The 25504-nt window shown below is 36.7% G+C and overlaps 1 protein-coding gene across 13 annotated transcripts in view; it reads left to right on the top strand.

Moving 5' to 3' along the window:
* GPHN (gephyrin) overlaps positions 1 to 25504 on the top strand; it is a 293554-nt gene that overhangs the window by 199845 nt on the left and 68205 nt on the right. For 10 of the 13 annotated variants that reach the window (XR_011739363.1, XR_011739362.1, XM_071809320.1 and 7 more), the window contains one exon: positions 13663 to 13719. The exons of the other annotated variants lie outside the window; for them this stretch is intronic. Coding sequence is in view for 8 of the 10 variants with exons in the window: in XM_071809320.1 (XP_071665421.1) it covers positions 13663 to 13719 (57 nt within the window). In the remaining 2 variants the exon portion in view is untranslated. The remainder of the gene's footprint in view (positions 1 to 13662; positions 13720 to 25504) is intronic. 13 annotated transcript variants of the gene reach the window in all.

Here is a 25504-nt window from a genome sequence, read left to right as displayed (position 1 = left end):
GGCACTTCCTGGTTTCACAGTATCACAGTATCACAGTATGTTTGGGATTGAAAGGGACCTCAAAAGATCATCTAGTCCAATCCCCCTGCTGGAGCAGGAACGCCTAGGAGAGGTCGCACAGGAATGTGTCCAGGCGGGCTTTGAATGTCTCCAGGGAAGGAGACTCCACAACCTCCCTGGGCAGCCTGTTCCAGTGCTCTGTTACCCTCACTGAGAAGAAGTTCTTTCTCAAATTTAAGTGGAACCTCTTGTGTTCCAGCTTGATCCCATTGCCCCTTGTCCTATCATTGTTTGCCACTGAGAAGAGCCTGACTCCATCCTCGCGGCACTCACCCTTTATATATTTATAAACATTAATAAGGTCACCCCTCAGTCTCCTCTTCTCCAAACTAAAGAGCCCCAGCTCCCTCAGCCTTTCTTCATAAGGGAGATGCTCCACTCCCTTAATCATCTTTGTTGCCCTACGCTGGACCCTCTCCAGCAGTTCCCTGTCCTTCTTGAACTGAGGGACCCAGAATCCTATCCTATTTTGGGCAATATCTAATACTATTTACTGTTGTAATATGTAATACCATCTATGACTGGCAAACTAAAAATAATTTCCTCCTCTGCACGGCTGTCTCCAGCCTTGTTTTAGAACCTCACCATCTATCTCATTCGTCAGTCTGCACTCAGTTGCCTTTGTGCCACTTTTGGCCTTTTAACTTAAATAAGACAATCTTTTCTTGATCATATATTCATTCCTCAGGTAGACTTATAAAGGGGATGCATAGAAGCTTTCAGATATCATATTTATGAATTAACTAAGTCAAACTACTTCACTTTCATTCTTTTTTAAAATAAACCTTTGAAAGTCTTTTCCTGCATTTGTTGTAGATTTCACTTTCCTTGTAGTGATCAAAACTGTATATCTGTTTATATGAGATTTTACTGGTGTTTTGTGCAATGGATTTATAATCTCTGTCATTTTTCCAACTGTTAAGTCCCCGTTCATGGAGCAAAGATCCTTGTTAATTCAGAGCTTTGTGTTAAATTTCACTCAATTTCTTTTACAGCAATCTTCAATGTTATCAAATACCCACTGATGAGATTACTTCAATATTCTGTAATGATGATGCCTCCCATATTTAGCTGAGAGCACTCCTAACTTTCTTGTCAAAATCATTATTGAAAATGCTAGATAAGGTCAGTTACTACATCACTTATTTGCAAACCACATTCATAACTTCTCTTCAGCTTGTTCCTCTTTCAGCAAAATATTTTGTTACCTTGCAACTAGCAATTCCCTTGCCCTCCCAGCAATCGTGTTTTTACTTCTATATGTTCCTGTCCTACATTTCATCTGTTTGTAAGAACAGCTACCTCATCAAAAGTAATACAGCTTAATACTGATTCTCATTGATTACTGTGCCTTTGTTCCTATGTTGTATATTGTCATTCTTTATCAAAATTCAGGCAAGGTATTTTTCATTACCTAGTTTACGATTGACATCTTCCCAACCTCAAATGATAGCATTTTTACTTTGTCTTTTTCTGTTTATATGTTTAAGGAATCTTTTACTCCTTGTTTTAAATCCCTTTAACTCTGTTTTGTTTTAACGTTTTCTAGCTTAGACAAAATAGTATATTGTGCTTTCATGTCTGCCAGTCTTGCTTTCTGGACCTAGTAGCCTTCTTGGCACATTTTTTTTTATCCTTTTCCAATGAAGAAAACTGAGTCAAAACGTTTCAATAATTTAATTTGGCTGTCTATCGAAGTATCTTCAGTTAGAGTGGTACTTTTGCAAAAGGCTGATGAAAGGTAGTCATTTGTCTCTCAAGGTAAATAAAACTGTTGTCTGTTGATAAAGAAAAGTATATTTTTCAAGATCGGTCTTATTTGAATGGAGTTCTTGTTCACTTCAGATTTATTGCAGCCATATTAAAAATACCTCTCATTTGAGAGCAAATCTGTCTTCATTTAGTCAAGCAATTAGGCAATTTCGTTGTAGTATAAAACCGTGAAGTCATTCTAGGTCTGATGTTATAATAAAAACAACTATCCAAGAAGTCAGTTGTTAGTCTAAAAACCAGATTGAGCCTGAATACAAGGCTCATACAAACCGTTTACTCTAAAATGTGTCTGTGTCATCTCCTGGTTTTACATGGAGCTTGCAACCTACCTTGTACAAGACATAGGAGATGTAGACCTGATCTCAAATTTGATAATTTTCTAATGCCTATCAAGGTGTTGTTTCTAGTATCTTTTTTTTTTTTTTTTTTTTTGCCACAGCAAATAGGCTTTCTCTTTTATAAAAAGCTAATTCTCTGAATCATGTTAGCCTTGCATTTATAGGTCAGCACAGCAATATGCCAAATGTAAATATAGTCGTTCATCAGTTTGTCTTTCCAAGACAGAAAAGACAAAACGTTATCTTTTAGGCCTTAGCCTGAGTGATTGCTATCAGAATTTGAGAGTTACATTCATTAACTAGATTCTTATATTATATTGATTACCCAAAGTGTTTGAACTATAGCTATTTTTAGGAAGTACTTTTCCAGAAGATTTTGAGAAAAAAGGTGCAAGATGCTTTCTCTTTAGCATTCTTCTGCCAAGTTCCCATGCGTTATTTCCTGGCTGGAAAAGAACATTCATCATGCTTAGTATGTGGCCTAATGCTCTCTCATACCTATTGGTGTGTGTAATCTTCATTCTGTGCCTCTCTGTTCATCAGAGTGGTTGCTTTAAAAAAAAAAAAAAAAAAATCTGTGCATGTATGTGTACACATATTGTTTTTATCAGAGCTAAGCCTAGGGACTGTGTAGCCATACCAGAGGAATGTGTATGCCCTATGTCAAAGCTGCTTGACATGCTTTTGGTGTGGTTCCACTCTATCTATTCTAAGTGCAATGAATCACACTTCAGAGTATCTCAAATGAACAGCAGTCATTACGCAATGTGATGGGGTAAGCCCTGTAGCAAATTTATCCAGAAAAGTTGAAAAACGTTGTAATCCTTAACATGCCAAATCAGTTCCATTAAATAGTCCTGTTAATTTGTAACAATCACTAAGCATGAAGAAACAGTACTAAGAAATAAGAAGACGGAGGAGGTGGAGAAGTTGATGGTTTTTAGAATCAAAAGAACAGTTGTCACAATCTTTTGTCCAGCCATTCTAAATTTGCTAATACAGTTCATCCTGTTAAATTCAACTTCTTTGTCTGCTTCCCCCTCTAATTATCTCCTTTCTCACAAGGTATGTTAGAAGCCCTTTACTTTGTAATTCATGTAAGGCTTAGGTCAGTGCTTATCAACTCTCTATTCTGTATCTGCAAGGAGAATTTAATATATGCCAAGTGCATGGCCTGTGTTTGAGAAAATTCTTCTTTAGCTGTGTCACTTTTTGTTTAGTAAAATATTGATCATAGGTTGTTCTCCCTGTTTTAATTTTCTACATGCAACAGGAAAAGGGAGAAGGCACTGTAGTGCTCCAGGGAATTGTCCCATTTTGAACATCAGTAATCAGTTTAACTAGTTTTGTTTCTTCCTTGAAAAGATTGTATAAGAAAATAGTACTTATTTTTTCCACATTTCTGCCTTTGTGAAAGCAATTAAGTGTGGCAGCAGAAATCATGACAAAATTCTGATGATGTTAAAGTGTGAGTTCAGAATTGTGCAACCATGAAGATGTTATGCCATTCACAGATGCATCAAGATTAGGTGCTAGAATATGGTCAGATGATTAATAGTAATAACAACAATTCAAATTAATCCCCATATTTATTATGTCCAAAATTTGTCATCAATATCTGAAATTAATTTCCTCTATTTTGCTCACCAATTACTTTCATTTTAAAAGGCAAAATACACATTATCTCTTTAAAAGGGGCATTTATGAATAGGGTAGAATTTGATTTCTTCAGTTAGGCTTCAACAGTATATTTGCTTGTTTGAAAGGAAAGGAAGTTCTTATTTATGTGTTTCTGGTCACTTTTACAGTAGCGTTACATATCCATGGACAAGCATTTTTGTAGGCATTTATTGGTATTTACATTTACCAAAACCGGCGTATATTTCATAAAGAGTTTTTTATTTAAACCAGCAATAGTGGTGACTTTAGGAATGTATTTACAGGAAAAGTCTGAGACAAATTAGGGATGCTTAAGGTGAGAAACTCAAGGCACTTCCATTTGGAGCATATTTCTCTCCAATGGCTGTGTTGGAAACTGGGCCTCCCACTGGAATGCACTACAATAGATGTATGGAAATCACCCCATAAGAAATAGTAACAAGTTTGGCAAGACCTCAGACCAGCTGTTGACAATATCTATTTTTCAAATTTGCACCATTTGTTAAAATTTATTCATTAAGACTTTTTTTTTTTTTTTTTACTTTAAAAATAGTTTTTCAAAATGTGAGGAAGGTCTTTGAGCGTGGAGTTCTATATGTCAGTGTGGCGGTTCTTTGCAACACTCTGTTTGCTTTATGCGGTTCCTTGGACAACAGTTTCATTCAACAGCACTGTCTGTGTGGTTGAAGATTGACCTTGGTCACTTCCCAGGTTATTGGTAATATCCAGCCACTTAAAGGTCATATTGTTTTAAGCTTCTGCAAAGCAAATTGAATCACAGATCTTTCCACCTTATCTTCCTCTTCTGAGGTTATTGTCTTACTGCTTTAATTATTTCAATGGATATAGGCTTTCCCAGTATCCTTACCGACCCTTCTGCTTGTCTTTCAGTTGAACTCTTCAGAATGCGTAGATGTGAGGGAACACATGTGAGAAGAAGGTTTACACAAATTTTCCAAACACAGCCCTGCCTAGTCAAGAGGATAAAGTACAAAATATTGCAGATATTTGAGAACAAACCTTAAATGCACTTGTCCTGAAAGAGGTTTGCTCTTCCCCTTGAAGTCCCACTGGTCTGTTTTCAGAAAGATGGGGTCTTCCGTGTTACACTAATCCCAAATGCAAACATCTCTCTCTTAATTTTGCTGCTAGGAGTCGTGAAAGAGAGCAAATGTCTTATCTCGTTTGCTTTGTAACCTGCCTGTCCCACAATCAGGTCACTTCTAAGTGACTTCATTGATGCAACAGCTTTTACCATGACCACCAAGGTATCTTTGGTACAAACTAGCTTAGCACCATCCTCCACTGAAATATGAAAAACCCCTGTGGTTTTTCGAACTTCAGTTGATCTTAGGGCAACAAGGCAAAAGAGTGGCATATTCAGAACTGAATTGTCAGGTTGGGAAAGGTATATACAGAGAATACAAAAGCTCACTATGTAGGACTTATCACATTTTTTTTTTTCCTTAAATATGAAGTTATTGCCTGATTGCCAAGACAGATTTCTGATATATACAACAGGTGCTAAGTTTTTCAAAAGCTCTACCAGGAGCGTGAGGTACAAATTTTGCTTTCCTTTGTGGAGAAAGCCAGAGAAAAAATGAGGCTACAGGCAGAGGCGAGGAGCAAAACACGCCAGCAGCCAGTGGAAAAATATTCAAAGCAGGACTGAAATGAGAGGATTGAAAGTTTTAATTTGAGGAGAAATTGGATGTAAAGATTGAGTGGTAGAGGCCTGGTATCAAGCAAAGTAGTATTTGTGGCTCATGAGTGATGAGGCTGCAGAGCGTAGAGTGGTTTGGAGAAGAGTAGGAAATGACTTGGAGACAGGAATAGCATTACAAGAAAGACACAGCCCTGGTCAGGAAGAACTAGGAGAAAGGGAGCCTTGAGTGGGCAGAAGGGTTTGGGGAACTTCAGCTGTGTGACAGGAGAGCTGTGTGGCTGAAAGGTCTGAGACAAGCTGGGTCTAGAAACACTGCTGTAAAACTTGGTCCCTATGTATTTATGCATACGTGTCCCCTATATGATGAAGTGAAGCAGAAGATATTTGAACTTACTCTCAGTCAGTTTCCTTGCAGCAGTCTGGTTTCATTAGACAGCTTTGTGCAGGCTAATTCAGCCTTCTGATCACTCTTTACGGTGAGTGGGAGCCTTCTGTGTGATTTCCACACCATTCCTGCCAGGCTGAACTTGCTTCTGTCAAGAGTATCCATTTGGTTTCATTACTCATCGCTTATAACCTCTTCATGTCTTGGGCAACATGAAGTCTTTGTATTTTCTTAACTGCATAGTGAAAGTAAGGACCAAACTCCCATGTGCCCAGAGCTCCGATTTAAATGAGATTTGGGACATTAAGTCACTAAGAATAGTGGCATAATATGTAATGTTTGTATTTATTGTAGTCTGTTTTGCCCTGGCTGTACGTTTTACCTACCATCTTTAAGATTTTATTTCTGAACACTAAATGTCACTGAAGTCAATAGAGCTTTTTAAAAAACTAGGCTGCCACGTGTGGTGTATAATAACCAGTATATTACAAAATCTCCTGGGTAAGGATATAGTTACATTATTTTTGTCATTATGTGTGTTAACAGAGCATTGATCTAGTGATTATATTAATGTACTGAACTGCAAAACTAAAAGAAAGTTGCATTAAATTTTACCACTGATTGATGCACCTGCGCTGTCTTTATTCCCTCATCTGCACATTGAACAGTGCGAGTAGTAATGCCCATTTGAAAATATATATTTTTTTTTTAAAGTACACAGGTGGTGTGAACAGAATTTGTGATGGTGTGATAACAGTGTTTTACTGGCATTCATTGCACTCATGTACATTTTGTTTTTGGAGCTGTACCATTTTCAGGAAGTGCAGCCCTAATAAAATATTTATGCCATAGTGCAGTATAATGCATAGGTGTGAATATGTTTATTAGTTGACAATGTATGTCTTTGTTATAGGAGCTTGTATTCCCTTTGCTTGAAAATACTCCCGATTTATGTAGGAAGCCAAATGTAATTGGTGTTTGTCTGTCCTAAAACTGCAGACGTAAAATACTTTCAAGTGTAAGTCTGTTTTTCATGCATGAATGTAAAAATTATACATAATTGACTTGTTTATTTAAAAGAAATGGATTTGCTGCAATGGTGAAAATATATTAAGCTCTTTGTTAGGTGTAGAAACTGCTCACTTGATCTAGAGCATTCTTCTTATTTGAGAATAGAATTCTAGTTGGAGTTCAGATTTCTAGATCAGAATTTCCCACTGTTGATCAAGCAAGTAAGGGTTGTAAAGAATCTCAGAATCACAGAATGTTAGGGATTGGAAGGGACCTCAAAAGATCATCCAGTCCAGTCCCCCTGCCGAAGCAGGAACACCTAGATCAGGTTACACGGGAACATGTCCAGGCAGGTTTTGAATGTCTCCAGAGTAGGAGACTCCACAACGCCCCTGGGCAGCCTGTTCCAGTGTTCTGTCACCCTCACTGAGAAGAAGATTCTTCTCATATTTAAGTGGAACTTCTTGTGTTCCAGTTGGTACCCATTGCCCCTTATCCTATCACTGGTTGTCACCAAGAAGAGCCTGGCTCCATCCACCCATATCAGTATTTTATTGTATAATATATTGAGATTGCTAGTCACAGTCCCTAACGTTAAATTTGTTGACAAGCAGGATGTAAGTACTTGAGCAATTAAAATGACTTCTTGCCAGCCATGGAATAATTATATAATTATAGTTTACTATTTTTTCTGGATGTCACTGTCCTTCACTTATCTCCGGTTTGTTTTATATAGTTGTCGTGGTTCAACCCGAGCTAGCAATACAACCACAATAGCCGCTCGCTCACCCCCTACCCCACCACCCCCAATAGGGGAGAGAATCAAAAGGGAAGGGAGAAACCTGGATTTAGATAAACTCAGTTTAATAAAATAACAAAATACTAATACACTACTAGTAAATATATATATATGTATATATATATCTTTAAGAAATAAAAGATACTGAAGGCAATTCCTCACAAACACACTGAGCAGCCAGTCTCAGGAAATGGCACTTGCTCACACAGCTGATCCCCGAGAGAGAGAAAGGAGGAAAAAGGCAGAAAAGCTCAGAGGCCCCTGCAGAACAGCAGAAGGCCGGGCTAAATGTCCTGACTGAAACTTCCTGGCTACCCCCAGAGAGAGAGAGAAAGCGGAAGAAGAGAAAAAGGGAGGAGAAACCAGAAGGCCCCACTCTTAAATCTGGAGCATGACGTTAATGGAATGGAATACTCTCATTGGTCAGTCTGGATGTCAGTCAAGCTCTGCCCCATTCGTGCCCTCCTTCCTCTGTGCCTCACACCTGTAAGCAAGGCGTTCAGAATGTCCTTGGCTCTCAGACGAGAGCAATTAAAAACATGAGCTCTGTGCTGGGGTGTTATTGCTTGTTCTCAAACTAAGTCCAAATAATGAGTGTGCTAGCTATGAAAAAGAAAGGTTTCTAACTGCGGGAAGAAAATTAACCCATTTTCAGTCAAACCAGCACAACAGTGAACTTTGACAATCATTGCTAAGCATCTTCATAAGATTCAGTCTCCTCTAGATTCACTTACCTTATGTGATCTGGCAAATACATAAAGTTTTTTGTTCCTGGGCAGCTGATGTAAAATCATTGCAAGTCGCATTATACTTTCAAGATATGTTTCTCTGTTGATATGAACTGTGTGAGAATTTGTATGTGAGGTTTCAATTTTTTTTTTTCTGGGGCAGAATGATGTAATAATATGTATGGTGTAGCTTTCATGGTTTCTCATCATCAGCTGGACCCCCTTCTCTACTTGAATGTACTATATCATCTTGAGGAATCTCCAAGCTTTGATAACAAGTTGCTGATGGATCCTAAATATCCCTGTACTTAAATATATTGTATTCTTTCAAAGCCCCTTTATGTGGGGGCTGTTTGAATATATTATGATTCATATTTAGTTTCTCTTCTGTAAATTTTTAATGGTTTTGTCTTCTCAATGCATCTATCTTTAAGATTATTTTAATGTTATTTTTATACGTCCACCTTTTCACTGAATGATAGAACATCTCTTTAAGCTACATTGCACTGGAGGGAGATTCATCCCATTGTTCTTCTTACATATTTTTGTCTTGGTCAGTTGAATGGCCCTCGCTGGAGCCGGGGCAGGAGGCGGGATCCAGGGTGACATCTGGAGTATATTGTGGTATTCTGCTGAAGGACTTGTGCATCTTATGCACAGTTTTACTCTAGATTTCCAAAACTGATTCTTCCTTTCTTACCTTAATGCCCTGCATTTTGAGATGAAATGGTAACTGGAAGGAAGTAATAGCAGGTAAAACTGGAAAAACAAGGGAGGTCCTCTTCTCTCATTGCATGTACAAACTTGTGAATGTCGCTATTTCACATCCAAAAACCTACTTTAAAGAGGAACAATTTCATAAATATTTATTAATAGTATGTGTAGTCACTTTGACGGGTGCACTGCAAGCAAGTTTCATGATTCAGGATTCAGCAGAGCATATTCACACCACTTAACTGCACATCCTCTATGGCAACCAGGGTAGGAGCACAAGGGAACATTTATATACGTGCAATGACAAGAAACCATGGCTGGGAACTAACAGTGACTACTTTTGTCTATGAAAACAGAAAATCTTGTCAGGCATATGTGGGATAACACATATGACAAATGCAAAAACATTTATTTGCAGACCCAATGCTGCAATGTTAATAATTTACTCACTGTTCGTAATTGATCTTTGCAGTAGTGGTCAAGCGGGAGAACACTCACATTTTTCTTATGCATACAGCAAACAATCTGAACTGGATTTGGATGCTGTGTAGTATAATTTCTTGCTTTTCATTAACGTTTTTCCAACATTGCTTGCCCAGACCATTGATTAAGGAACTTAACACCTTTTTAAACCATTTCAGTAAGCATTTCCATTGATAGTGTTGCATTTATTCCATTTCAGAATTAAATAATTTGATCATATTAAAAAGGCTTTGTCATTATGAACCATGTATGTATTAGCCAGGATTTTGGGGGAAAAAAAAAAAAAAAAGTATGTCAGAGGTTTGGCTTTTTGGGGACTGTGTATGTGAAAACACATTTCCAAAAGCTTTAGGTCCTGCAAAATTCCAGTTTCTTTGTCAGAAGCAGTAAGCAGGGAAACATTAGAGTAGCAAGAACACAGCATATCGTCAGAAAAGGGAAGGAGTCTAGGATGGATAGTGTTAAGTATTTGAGTCTGTTTCTCCTGTTGTGGAAAACTCTTGCATTGAATAAATCCAACTAAAGCCAGAATCTCAGATTAGCTGTTTTTTCAGAGCTGTTCTTTCTTGATGACGAGTATAACTGCTGGTTTACATATATTTAAGGTTAGGTCTTTAAGTTACTTTTTCTGGAATATAATGAGGGATGAAGATAAACAGGAACGTTTCTTATGGGTTCTGTTAGAAGCCAGAGGAGTAATGAAGAAACATATGCGAGACTTCTGCTTAGAAAACATTCTCTGTTCTTTGGTAACCTGAGTCTTTTCATTCATCTTCTAACAAATCCATCAAGCACATTTGAGCACTCCTCTTTGCTCACTCTTTAGTCTGATTTCCCTGCTTCCTGAGTTCTCTTCCACTGCGTTCCTATCTCATTCTACTCTCATTGTAACTCCACCTTGTCCTTCAGATACCAGGATAGGGGCATCTGTGGCAAATCTTCAGCTATTAACTCCCACTGTTATTCCCTTGTGAATAAGAAAGATATGTAAATACAATGCATTTTTCTTAACTGTCAGTGCATTATACCCTGGAACGTTCCCTCCACAACACTTTCTTCATTACATTGAGTATCTTCATTCTCCTTCTTCCAAATCTTCCAAAAAGCTCACATATTTCTGGTAACATTTTGCCAATAACTACTTAGTGTTGCTCCTGCCTCATCTCTTACTCCATTCATTTAGCTTGTGTTGTGCTATAAAGAAGAAAATCATGAAACCTGAGGCAAAAAGATTTGTTTTCAGTGTCACCATTGAAGCTCTTTTTATTAGTGATATGTTTTGCTTAGAAGTATTGTTTTCATTTTACAAATGGGTAATAGAAAAATCAAAGGACTCGCTTCTAGATCACACAAGTGACCAATGGGGACAGAAGTACACATACTTTTGATTTAGAACATGTATATGCACAACTTTTCATTCTAATCTTTTCTAACTACAAGTGTTCATCTATGATGAGGTTCATGTGTCTACCTGAATTTTGATGGGGTTTTTGTGTCTACCTGAGTTTCTGGAAAACGAGTGTATAATCTGTGACATTTTCTGACATAGTAATCTCGGTCAACTTCTAGAACATCGTACAGGAGTTGACCAGATAGAGATAAGGATATATCTGAATTCCTTTCTGTGGCATTTGCCATGGGGGAAAGAAAAAAAAATCCCACTGTCCCTTGTTTTCTTGGTGATACCCTATTTAATTCCCAGAACAGATGTAGTATAGTTTGTGCGATACTCATATCACTTGGACTTATCCAAGTTGCATTCTGCAAGGTTCCTGGGGAAAACACATTATTATGCATATTAACTGTGCCATGGATGTTAAACAAGAATTTTTCTTGTTTTCTGACTGAATCCTAAACTTTCAGCACAATCTGAGCAGCCACAATACCCAGATTGGTAAGTAATAGAAGAAAATTTCTTTTTACCTGAAGGGCAATGCATAATGCTGTCACTTACAACTTTTCCCAAAGTTTCTGTGGTATGTCACATTTTTCTTAATGTCCTAGTTCTATGTCAGTACATAAGATTATCAGCATTTATTTTTTTTCTTCTTTTTCTTTTTTCAAAACAAAATTTAATATATTATTTTTGAAAAAAGTTTCAAATTAGTAACATGTATTGGGGTTCAACTCGATTATGTCTTATTGTCTGGGACTGGTAATATCTCAGCGAGGATGTTGTTTTCCTTTCAAATAAGGATCTTTTTTTCCCTCGAGGCTTTCCTTCCTTCCTTCCTTCCTTCCTTCCTTCCTTCCTTCCTTCCTTCCTTCCTTCCTTCCTTCCTTCCTTCCTTCCTTCCTTCCTTCCTTCCTCCCTCCCTCCCTCCCTCCCTCCCTCCCTCCCTCCCTCCCTCCCTTTCTTCCTCCCTCCCTTCCTCCCTTCCTCCCTCCCTTCCTCCCTCCCTCCCTCCCTCCCTCCCTCCCTCCCTCCCTCCCTCCCTCCCTCCCTCCCTCCCTCCCTCCCTTCCTTCCTTCCTTCCTTCCTTCCTTCCTTCCTTCCTTCCTTCCTTCCTTCCTTCCTTCCTTCCTTCCTTCCTTCCTTCCTTCCTTCCTTCCTTCCTTCTCTCTATTTTTAATTAGGAAAAATATAGCAACTAGGTTACAACTGCATATATTCTAATTGATGCATTTTATTTAAGAATTGTCAGGGTTTTTTCTTGGTCAGTACACTAGAATTGCTTGGACACTCATTTGGAGTCTCATGAAAACAGTAATGTGGGTTTCACATGGGAGTTCAAAACAGATACTGTTTTGATGCCATAAGAGCAGGGAAGGAAAGTAACAATTTATGTGAATGTTTGGATTATCTTTTGCTAGTGGGCACCCTATCAGAACTAAATATTTTAATCGTTAATATCTTGCTTAGTTGCATTATTTTATTGAGAATCAAGTGCAAGTAAAAAAAAAAGAACAACCATTGACTGTATCTTGAATATGAATTTCTCCATTTTTCATGTGTCAGGTAAAAACAAACTGGGTAATCTCACTTTTGCTTTTGCTAGTGTGCTCCAGAGAGCATCAAGCATAGTTACATTTCCGTGGTTCACTCAGTCTTTGGCTTCCTTGCTGAGAATTCTTAAAGAAAAGGCAGTTAATGTGGTTTGAAAGAGTTCACCTCAGTTGCATGGGGCTTTGTTTTACGCAAGCTGTGAAACAACCATCAGATAATAAATCCTTTCAGTTCAGTCTTGACTCAGACTAGAAGGATATCCCTAGAGTGATTTTTGTTGTCTTCTTCCTCTCTACTTCAAATGGCACAACCTAAGTTTAACTTGTCAGTAAAAGAGGTTTATTCACAGGATTCAGCAATTCTGAAAAAAACTTTTGCTGTAAACGAATGTTTGCTTTTACATGCTTCTAACAATGCAAAGCCTTTTGAGCAGCTGCCTCAGTTGTTTCTTCCATCCTCTGCCTCATCTAGGAAAAAACATGTATAATAAAGGAAAAGTCATCAGGTAGGAGATGTTGGGGGAGAGGTTATATACATGGTATACTTAAAGAAAAATCTAATGTTGGTCTGGCATTAAAATTTTCTGGTTGGGCAGCATAATTTCGAACTGGGAATCTTGATAGCAGTGGCTAAAATCTCTAGGCCTGGGTCAATAGGAATCTGTATTGCATTCTGTCAGGTATCAATCATGATACTTGCCAGGCCTGAACTCCCAGTTATAGCACACTATGATCATATGATTTGTAGAAAGTGTAGGGTGTTTTTTTCTTCAGTTAGAGTTTTAGGACTTCATTATTCTTTGTATCCAAATCAGATAAGTAACGTGTATTCTTTCAGAAATGTTAGTGAGTTCAGCATGCAACTTATGTGCCAGATTGGTAATATATTGGAATAAAAATTATCAACAAAGCAAGTTTAAAATGCCATAGTAAAACATCATTTATTCCAGAAATTAGAGTCTGTGTCTTTGTCCTCTAGAGGTGTCTCAGAGAGTCAATTTGATGTCTTGCATGTACTGCTAACTGATTGTGTGGAAATTTTTTTAAGTTTACTTTTTCTTTATTCTTCTGTCTTTTTTACCCATCTTCCCCCATTGTAGCAAATTAGACGGCCGGATGAAAGCAAAGGAGTTGCTAGTAGAGTTGGATCCCTCAAAGTAAATATGTTTCTAACATTTATTTTGCAAGTTTTCTTCTATAGCCTACACTTTTCCTTTTGAAGGGGGAGGTGAGGGGAGGGAGGGAAGGGGATTTTCCATTTCTCACCATCCCAATCATTTTTATTTCAGTATTCTTATTGCTGTTGGGTCACATTTTGTTTGTTTCTGTGCTACACATAGAGCAACCCAGTGAAGGCAGGCTGCCAGTTAGTTAGCACTGAATGTCACCACAATTAAGAGATAATAACAACTTCCTCAAAGTGCCTGTAATTTGGTGATCTTGATTAAACCACTTCTCTGATCTGTGGTGTTGGTTGTTTCACAACTACCTGTTACATGGAGAAGTGACTTACTCATCTTCAGACTACTGCTTCCCATCTTGAAAACTAATTAAGCTTTTATAATGCTCACGCTTTTTTTTGCATTTAATTCTACAAAAGACCATTACAAGAGAGGTGAATATTTTGTGTATATCTAGCCTTTAAGTTAGAAAAAATCAGAGTAAATAAAGAAGAAATGAGAGATTCATGTGAGGCTAATAAGAGTGAAGCCAGTGTTTTGCTAGTAATTAGTCCCTTCTGCCTTTTTTATGTATGTACAAATGTACTAAAATATTCAGAGCACTTAAAAGAACAAGCAGATATCTAAATCAGTACCCACCAGGCATAGTATTACATCCTAATAAATGGTTTAAAACACAGGACATAAACTATACCAAGATGCTGATCACGTGCAGCCCAGGCCATTCTGTTAAGGTTCCATCTCAACAGTTGCCTCTATATCAGCCGCCCAATTTTTCACTTTTTTTTCGCGCTTGATTTCCTTTTAGCACTTTTCTCAAGTGTTAATTATTTCATTATTCTTCTGCACTGTCCTTGCCTTACCTGCCTTCTTGGTTTTTGATCTTTTGTTTCGGTTTTGTGTGTGCTTGTATTGCCTTTGTTCCAGGACAAGCCATCCTCTCTGTTCCCTAACACAGCTCAACAGCTGCTCTTTGTGAAATGTTATTTCACTGAGCATAAAGAAGGGGAGAGGAAGGATTAGTTATGCACCTCTTTCCGGTAATGCCACCCTTTAAATTGATCTCAGAGTAGAAAAAGAAACCAGTTGCTATTTGTTTATACAAGTTATGCCTAAAGGCATGTGTAGCATTCCTCACTGTCTGTGAGGCTTTGTCTTTTCATCTTGTGTTTTGGGAAGAGGTTTTAATTGCAGTATAGATGAGAAGAGCACAGTACCTGAATGAGGGACTTTTTCAGTGGGAGACATTCAGAACCATTGAATTCACATAGAGGAAAAGACAAGACAACTACAATTTCTGCGTTCTTTTGAAAACTCTGTATGTAATTACCGTGACCTCTGCATTTTAACGGGTCACCACATACAATTCTAGGTGCGTAATGCATATCCATAAGCAGAAGATGTTGCCTATTTAGGTTGTGGGATTCACCTGTTGTTTTTATGGACACACACTGACACCTGATTTGGGCTTATTATTTCTGTATCATTACCCAGGATTTAATTTCATGACACAAAAATATATACACAAAATCTTGTATAAATAGCCTTAAAGAAAATGAGAAATCCTAATTGAGGTTGCCAATCCTGAAGATTTATGTCTAAAAAGTTACTTTTGATGGAAATCAATTCTACAACACAGCCTTACTGATAAGCAAGCAAATAAATAACTAAAGGAACAATCCAGCAGAGATTCAGTAACTTTAGAGTTATCTGTCTGTTGATTTTTCGTTTTTTTTTCGTGTACTAAACCAAGAGCTGTGTTAATCAACCAAAAATATCTTGTTTCCAGATTTCAAGTTTACTGAGCTTGAATGTCTGTGGTGTTCAATGCACTTTGATTTCTTCAAATGTTTTGCTAGAGGCAGTGAGAAATGTGTTATGCTCTGATTTATTAAAAAACAAAAACAAAACAAAAACCCACCCAGCTACAAAAACAAAGAACAAAAGAAGAAAAAAAAAAAAAACCAAAACCAAAACCAACGTGAAGAGAAAACAGATTGCTTTTTCAGTTTATTTTCTGATGTTTACATGTAGCTCCATCGAAAACTGGAGGAGCTCAGCAATCACCTAGAAAGCAATGCCGAAGGATGCTCTCTCTGAGTAAATGTACAGTTTCACTCGGTGATCTCTTTTTTTAAAACTTCTGCTGGCTGGTAACACCAGATCCAATTGGTTTGTCCTCTCATTCCCGTCTTTTTGTTTCTCTCTCTCTTTCTCCCTTTGCATTTTCTTTCTTTCCTAGCTGGGGGTTTCATTTTAATGCCTGTGAGAAACCTGACCTAATTGACAGGGTTTGTTTAAAAGAATATCCTACTGCATTTTAATGCATGCTAATCAAACTGCTTGGCTTTACAACAACTAAAAAAAAAAATCTCTTTCCAGAATTGAAGTTACATATCAAAAAGTTTTCTGAATATTAAACTTAGCAACTAATTAAATAGGTATCCTTAATTTAGAGAATAAAAATGTCATCTGTCAGTGACTGATAGACTTATGTGAACTGAAAGCTATGACTCGTATAAGGTAACCCAGAAGCATACAGGTTCACGTGTATCTCTGCCTTTGCCTTTAATCTTATTGTGTCCCTATTTTATCTCACAAAATAGATTAATATTTGGTTGAATGCCAGCTATGCAAATTTCGTTGCTTGTTTTTTTAGCAGGCTAATAAAAAGAATTCTGCAGCATATTTCTTATACATTAAGTTTATTCTTTAAAGAAAAAATAAAGTGAAAAAAGAGTTAGGATCTAGCACATCATTCATGACACCACTATAAAGTTGCCAGTTTTTCACAGCAATATTTAATAACTACATCAAATCCAACATAACAGTACAGGCAACAGTACCTCCTGTTTAGTAATTCACCTCATAAATTAAGATAAGCTTTTCAGTAGTTCTGTAGAAGTGAGTCTAAGTCACACAATTTAATGTATAATGAAAATTAGGAAAAAGGGGCAGTTTTATGGTAGATGTTAAAGGTAGTAACCATCTATCCCTGTGCACATCCATCCAGTGAAGATTCTCAGAGTAGTTTCTTTAGATTCATGTCCTGTTTGTGTTTGACATATTCTATGACTGTTGTCATTCTTCTCAGCACTATCATTCTGATGCATAATCCACTATGGTTACATAGTGCAAGATAATTTTGGTAATGATAATGATTTGATAATTTTTACGAATTTTGGATGCTTTTGCATATCCAACTATGTATCTGACATAAAGTTGATATCTACTCATTGTGAAATTGAAGTCCTTGAGTTTATAATCTTTTGCAGGTCAAAATACAAGGAAATTGAGCTGCTAATATATTGCAGCTTTGTAGAAAATAAATTTTATTAGAGGACTGTATCTTTTCACTGGTAAATCTTTCAGAATCAAGTTTGGGGGGAATAAACTGTGTGATATTTTAGATTTGGTGGCACCTCAAATTTATTATTCGTAATCAAGAAAAAGAAAGTTCCTTTATTTTACACTCTTTATTCTTAAGTTAATGATTTAGTACTAGTGAATAAATTTAAAGCCAGAAAAAAAAAGCCATGAAAATCTGTGCTACGAAACAGGTTTCACACACTACTTCACAGAATGTCACATGGGGGAAGGTTTCAAATGAAAAAAACTGTGACCACATTGGCCAGGACACATTAGTTGTCATGAAATTGTCCTGTTCCTCTGTGCCACTCTGAGTCATGCTGTAATAATGGATGTTTTAGATAAGGCAACATTTTAAAAGACAATATACAAATGATTGATCAAAGAATAGTCCTTCTCAAATAGTGGACAACTGGAAAGAAGATAATGAGGGATCTTTAAAATAATTTTCATCGCTTCCATATTACCTTTGGAAAGCAGTTTAGATGTAAGTTGTTAATATTCCTGCAGTGTGGCAAATGCATTGAGTGGTGTGGGAAGGGGGAGCATATAGTATCCAATGGCCAGCCTCAGAAGTTAAAATGAAATGCTACTGCACAATTGTGTATACTATTAAGGTGGAACCTTTGTTTCAGAATGAATTGCAAAGACACGCTTTCTAGATTAAATTCGAAGGTCATTGGAAATATGTAGGAAACATTGGAATTCTGCAAAATATCCTAGATTCCACCAGAAGTTTAGACAGCCTCCTAGATATTTCAAATAAAATTGCACTGAAAACATGCATGAAAGTTTGAGTTAATTAAGCAGTTTGAGTTAATTGAGCAGTTTTCATTTTAAAACACTGCTTTTAATATCGGCAATAACACATAACCATTTACAAAAAAACAGTAATCCAAACCTTAGATTTGTTCTTCCATTTCTTCTTGAGACTTTCATTCATCTTCCTTGCAACTATTCCAGTTCTTTTCATGGCCTAATAATTTGATCCATCCCAGAGACCTGTGTTTGAAGCTGTACTTAAAAATTGCTTAGAAAAATTTGTCAGTCTTCTATCGCTTGGACATGGTAGCATTCCTCTACTGTTCAAATTAATGTAGCAAAAATGTGCATTAGCTACTGAGATGATCAACAGTGAAAGAGCTGAGTAGTTAACATTTTAGAACTCATAATACCTGCTAAAACTGATACCTTCCTGAAAGTGCGAAATTCAGCTAAAATAAAACAGAACAATACTGCTTCACTCTGTGTTTTGAATATTTTTTTTTTTGGTCATTGTGCAGGCTCAGAATTTTAAATGTAAATTTAAATTCTGCAGAAAAATGTTACAGAAAACCCATCAGAAAAAAAAAAAAATCTGTGTAAGGAAGTTCTACATGGAGTTCACAAGTAATATGCCAAAAAAATTTTGTGTGGCTTTTGACCAGCATGGTTCCAAATCAAAGATTCTGGTTTTGTTCAAGAAAAATGTACTCTGAATTCATAGCAGAGGCCGAATGATCTCCGTAGCTTATGGTTAATGAAACTGGGATTATCATTGTTCGTATGGATCTGTATCTCAGATGCAGTGTTCTGTCTCACTTTAAGTACCTGCCTTCTTTGGTTACGATGAAGGATTACATTTACGGGGCTTCTATTCCGTGTCTTAATATTCCATTATTAAAGATCTGAGTCAAGCCAGTAAGACCCTCAGACTAACAACAAATTAGTCTTCCAGGCTTTCAACCAGATGCTCAGTTGGTGTAAATAGGCACAGCTCTTTTAAAATCGTTCTCACAGTGGGGAATTTCTGTGATTGACAATGTGCCCTTTACATTGAATGTTCCTGGTGGAGAAGAGCCTAACAGCTCAGATGTTAACATGTTAACTTCACCTAATGCAATATGTAGGGGTTGTCAGGTAACATACAAAACATGGAGAGCTGCCCCCTTTCTCAAATTGGAAGAACCAATCACTGGAGTTCATGTATGACAACAAATTGTAAGCAGAGTAGGTGACAGATTGCAGAATCATCAAAGGAGCTTGGAAAAGTATTGACATTTAATTTTAATAACACAGAGGGAATAAACTTAGAAAAAGCTGAAATCAGGCAGATGCTCAAAAGTGGAGACTAGTTAGCAATAAAGCAATGACATAGAAATGATCAGAAAATTGTAAGTGTGCAGTAGAGATTAAACAGTCTCCTTGTGTGATCCTATTGAAAATAAAGCAAATGGCAATCACTATGTTGTATGAGCATAATCCTTTCGTCAAGAATACTAGATAATCTTGAGACTGGAACACTTGAGCATACCTGTGATTGCATTATGAGAAAATGACGTAGGTAAATTGAGAATCTATACATGTATGAATAAGAAAAAAAAACAGAATTCAAAGCAAGTGAGATTAAAAATTTAAGGAAAATTGTGTGTGCGTTTGAACATAGGGAGAAATCTTAGTGCAGGGAATTATCATTTGCCTCTATAAAACTGGAACTATGAAAAAGAAAATGCAAACTGGTTTAAAGTGATTAAAAACTAATAGGAATGACTGAAGTTAAATGGCAAGTTTAGCTTAGATGTTAATGAAAATATGGATAGTTAAATCACAGGATAATTTGACAAGGAAGGTAATAGCATTCTACTTAAAGCAGTTATCTAACAGAAGATTTTAAAAGTACCCAAGTGCCTAGCATACCCCTTGTAAGATACTGCGAGGAGCAGAAAAGATGAGCCAAGTTCTTCCAAACTTTATGGTGTACAATTCCAAACCTCCTTATCATTGTTGTTTGTGTTTATCTAGTTGCTGTTACTTAAACTGCTACTGTGATGTTTCTTGCTGTTACTGCATTCTTTGGATCCTCCTCTGCAAAACTGAAGCTAATGGTTTTTCTTCTTCCATGCCGTTGCAAGACAAACCATGGGAACAATGGTTGAACATTATTTATGAGAGTCTTGATTAGAGACTCATCCAAAAGTCCTAGGTGAATAACAGAACCCCTGTTCTAAGCAAAAGCACATCTGATCTTTCTTAGAAAGCTTTCAAAGTAATGTTTCTAAAAACAGCTTTTGCTCTGTCAGAAGGGCTTCTTTTTTCTTTCTCCTTTTTCTTTCCTTTTTCTTTTTTTTTTTTTTACAAAAACTACTTTTTTTTTGTTACAAAATAGACATTTAAAGAATAATGCTTGATTTCTTAAAACTGCATTTTCTAGTCTTTCTATTTTTCTGAAGGAATTTTCTGTTCGTGACTCAGTCCTTTTGCAAATCCTCTCACTCTAAGAAAACATCAAGAAAAGAAGTTGCTGAGTGTGTGTATAGTTAAGATGTTGTGAAGTGATTCGGATTTCCTTAGAAATGTTATCTAGAAGAGCAAATGAAATTCACAGGGCCAGAAAGGAACAAAAACATTTTCAGACTATCAAAAACTTTTCAGTGAAGAAAGAAAAATTGCATGGGGGTCAAACTCATTCTCACCAAGGGCCACATCAGCCTTGCGGTTGCCTTCAAAAGACAAAATGTAACTACTCCATTTCTACAGTCCTAAATTTACATACCTCTAATATAGAAGTATGTAATGGAGACATAAATGAACACAGAAAAGTGTGACTGTAGAGTTTTCCTGGAAGTGATATATTTCAATAAAGAATTATGAAATACATGTTTGAGATCAAAGAATATTAACGAGAATTTTTTAGGAGTACCATGTTCTCTCCCTAGTCCATCATAATGCCTAAGTCAGCAAATAGTCACTAATAATTTATGTTGAAATTCTTGCTGGGTTAGTCTTTACCATGAGTGTATCCAAACTGCTGCACAGACACTAATTTTGTTGAAGTCTAAGGAGGTTTAGCCAAGACTTCTGATGACTCCTTTTTCCACCCCTAAAAAAAAATAAATAAACAACAACAAAAAACAAACAAACAAAAACCAGTATTAGAACCATGTATTTTAAAATTTTATTTATTAGGCTGCTTTTACTCTTTCTTCATAGTCAGTTATCATCAGATCACTATTAATCTAATGCAATTAAGGGGAAAAAAAAAAATGGGAAAAATTCAATCAAACAAACAACAAAACCCCAGAGCTCTTTGTAATTGAAACACGAAATGCTTTCAACCAAATAAAGCATTTTCAGATTTGTTACACTGAGTTACATCTGAGTGTTAAATAGTATAGAAAAATTGGTATCTTGTATAAACAAGGTGTTTATTAAGCAGTCAGTAGAACTGCAGTGTTACCAGTTAACTTGTGTTTGCACTGAAAGCTTTTGTCAGGGAACAGTGTCCCTCGAGAATCACATCACTTTATGTTGCTAGGGATAGAATCTGCAGATTTCTACTGACCTATACCTGGCTGTTAGTTATTTAACTTCACAGGTCATTCTGGATTTGGGGGCATTGAGATTGAAGGAAAACCTCCATTGTCAAAATGCTGGTTCTGAGCATCTTCAAACATGAAGATATACAGGGGAGGACAGGGTCTCTAATGGGTTTTCACATTGTACCCTTTGCAGACTTAGAATAAAACTAACAGTTTTAAATTACATTGGTAAAGCTTCATCCTAGATTACCTTCTTGTCCTAAGGATAGTGCTGTCAGTTATTTAGAGGAGAAGGGATTGATAGTTGTCTTCAGATTCATCATTAATTTTTATTATTAAAGACAATACTTTTTTCTTTCAAGAAGCTTCCACCTTAAAAGGCATAAAATTTGAGTTTCTGAAATAGCTGGTTGAGGAAACTTAATGAACCCCCTGCTGCTATCTCAGTGCTGGAACCACCTATACAGAAAACCTTCTGAGACCCTTACTGTGCCACCATTTCTTTTTTAACGATGTTTTCTTTTCCCCACTGCACAACCAGGCTCGGCTCCCTTCGTGCTCATCCACCTATAGTGTTTCTGAGGTATACTTTGCACGTGTTCTCTCACACAGTCGACCTGCTCGCCCATCACACGTTTTTGGTTTTATTTACGTTTTTCTTTTTTGCATTGCACTGTGCACAAGTGGGGAAAAATCAGCTGGGGGGGCAGATTTTGCATGATCAATCTGCAACCATGTTCAGCGTGGTTTTAAAATCACTACTAGTCTGGGATCACCGTGATCTGTAGTCTAGCTAGGCAACTGCTACATAACATATGACCACAAATTATGTAATAAAAGCATCCTAATTATCTCTTACATTAAAGTGCAAATAATAAACTTAGAGGTGTCCAGGCTGCAAAATACTTCACTGGTTAATCTGACCCATTTTCAGACAGTGAGCGTGGAAATACTCTGTAAAGATGGCCATCATGTTATGATTACTAATTACCTGTCTAGATATAGGTGGGTTTATGATTCTGAAGTTCATTCATTATTAATTCCCAAAGCTCTGGTTTGGGTCAGTACCTGCCAAAATGCGTATCTTTTTGCAAATACTTCTGTATCAGCTTCATGGTAGCCTTCTATAATAGGTACAGGACCATCTTATCAGGAATTGAAAAGAAAGATATGTTCAATTGTAATTAGGATAGGAAAAAAATAAATAAGATAACCTAGAATTCACAACATCCTGAGATAAAAACCGAATTTATAAAATACATTCAAATTAATGCCATGACCCACTGTTTAAAGATTAATGGAAGAGTATCAAGAAGATAGACTTGAGGTTTTCTGCAATACTGAATCAGTCTTGAGCATGTGTAGTTAGTTATTCTGTATTTTAAAAGAATCCCTTAAAGGTGACAAGATCTCACAAAAAGGTGACAGCTCACTCTATCTCACGCTGTGGACCAAGTTCTAGACCTGATGTGAATGTTCTGTCAATGTCTGTCATACAAAATGCAAGCATACGGAGTTCACCTATTCAGTCACTTTGCCCCTAAGCAGGAGGATCTGTGTATAAGCAATGCCTTGCTGATGTGTGTCTAATTTGCTCTCAAAAGCGTCAGCTTCTTAAGCAATCATTCTTAGCACTTCCTTATCCTTAGTAACAGAAAGGGGTTTTTTTAGTTTCAGTGTATGAACAGGCAAAAGATCTCATAAAAATTAAAAATGCTTACCAGTTTTTCTGTCATCGATAAATAATTGCTTTCTGGCTCCACCAGGAGACAAGTTGTTTTAAAGATAATCAAGCATGTGTTCTTAAAAGCACTGGATATGTATTGTGCAGTTTGTTGTGCCTTGTTACTTATAAAAGCCTCACTGTTTTTTTCATTATTATCATCAAAACACCAATATGGAACAAATAAGTAATACTATACTCATGCATATACAAAGATACTTTTTTCTAAGCTAATGCAAGAGGAAGAAATTAAGTTTAGTGCACACAGATGCAAGATGAACACCACCCTCACTCCACCAGCTATTCTTCTGAATGACCTGTATGAAATTAAGAAAAAGTACTGGATCATCAGACAGTTCAGCCTGATGACACTTCATTTCCAAAGAATCCAATTGTCATTGTTCACATCAGCAAAAATGGTGAACATACTCTTACGGATTATGAAGTAAACAAACCATTTTCAGGGAAATTGAAATCTTCTTGCTTTGCCTGCAACTTCAGCTGTTTGTCCTTTTCATGTTCTGGAGGGATTGCTGACTTTGAAAGAAACACAAACCAAGGTGTTGTGGCTGGTGACTGGTCAACATGTATGGGTCTCCTGCTTGATCAAACTCCCAAAACTATTCTGCCTTCTCTGAAGCAATTAGACTGTAGTACCAGTTAGTGTCCTGGAATGGTTAGATTCTACCACAGCTGAAGGAGAAAACTGGAGTATTAAGCATATGAAAATTTAGTTAAACAGTGTCCATAAAGGATAGCTTTGCAATTTGTAGTAAAGAGTCTGGTAGCTGGAGTATCAAGGTGGCACTGAGAGTCTATACAAGCAATTCATCCTTTATACTCTGTTCAGAAGGAAGATCTTCCTATCTAAAATGCCAATAACCTGTCTCCCTGGTGAACTAGTGAACAAGGCTGCTTCTTGTGTCTACACCTATTTCTGTGGTTCTTATTCCAAGAAAATATTTGTCTTAAGTTGATTCTTAAGAACCAAGTTCAGAACTTCTTAATTTTATATGTCCAAGTCACCACCAAATAGTTTTGGACCTTCAGAGGACACCAGGAACACATAGACAAGAGAAATGGAATCAGTGCTGTGGGAATTCAGCTGAATGTGCCTTCTGAAAAAAAGGTACAAGAAAAGACAAAAGAAAAGATCTTTTTAAACAATTTTTGAAATCTGTTTTTCAGAAATACACATTCTAGATTCATCAGAAGACATTTTCTTACAATTTTAATTGTTGAGAATAGCTCTGTAATTGGATTAATTGAACTAAGATTACCAAAAAGGAAAGTGACTGTACTAGCGGATTTTTTTTCTGTTACATAGAAGTTCTTTGAAGAAATAAAAAATCTTCCAGCTGAAGAAGAACTGTGAAGAATTCAAGGTCTAATTTGCTGCCTGATTTTTTTCATAGAAAACATCCTTGTAGAGGCTGTTTTTCATCTCAGAGTCCAATAATTAGGAAAAGCTACTTTTCACCTGCTGCTTTTTATTGTCACCAGTTGCTCTGGTGAAACTGTGGATGTGGTCAGCTGATGTCTATTTGAGAGGAATGGGAGGGAGTTTTTAAAAACTTCTACTTACCTTTAGTTACAGAAAGCTTTTCATAGCATGTTGAACTCCAGGAATTGTAGGGTAGTAGTACTATATACCTACTTAGCCCCAGTCAGCACCTTAACAATTCCACTTGTCTAGAACGTGGTGCTCTCTTTGGTTCCATTCAGTTAAATTAAAGTGAGTTTCTTTAAAAAGTGATTCCCTTTTGGTAAGAGAAGTTTTGATGCTCTAAAATCATATAATGATAAAACATAAATTCATATTCTCTTTGAATTTTACAATATGCAATAAAGTTTTTCCCCTTCCATGGAAACCAGTTAGCTTTGTGCCTGTAATTTTGTAAACGTTAGCAGGACTACTTAAATGATTTTTTGAAGAGTAGAAATATCAATTAGGAATGATGCTGACAGTTGTGCAGTATAGTGTGTATGTAATATGTCTATAATTTACCTATTATCCAGTTGTCACAAAACATTTTTTTTAATAGCAGCAGTTCAGTTAAAAAAATATTGTTTCAGATTGGCTTCATTTACATTTTTAGAAGCACTCTGACTACAGCTTGTATCTTAAAAATACCATACAAAATGTAAAACTAATAGATTGACCAACAAAGGTCCATAGTCTCTTAATGTATAAAATTACACTTAGGTAGTATTATGCAATGGGCCTTTTTTTAATCCTCATTCTTATCTCAGACTTTTTATTAACAGCATCAATCTCTCTCTCTTTCTCTGCCACTCCCCCAGCTTCTGCATGTGCTGTGTGTTTGGCTAAAAGCATAATGAAGGAAACATTGATCTGCTTGTTGAAAGT

This window comes from Patagioenas fasciata, chromosome 5, assembly GCF_037038585.1.
Source record: "Patagioenas fasciata isolate bPatFas1 chromosome 5, bPatFas1.hap1, whole genome shotgun sequence".
In the NCBI taxonomy this organism is placed as follows: Eukaryota; Metazoa; Chordata; class Aves; order Columbiformes; family Columbidae; genus Patagioenas; species Patagioenas fasciata.
The sequence above is the reverse complement of the archived record's forward strand: the minus strand, read 5'-3'. Positions and strand labels throughout refer to the sequence as shown.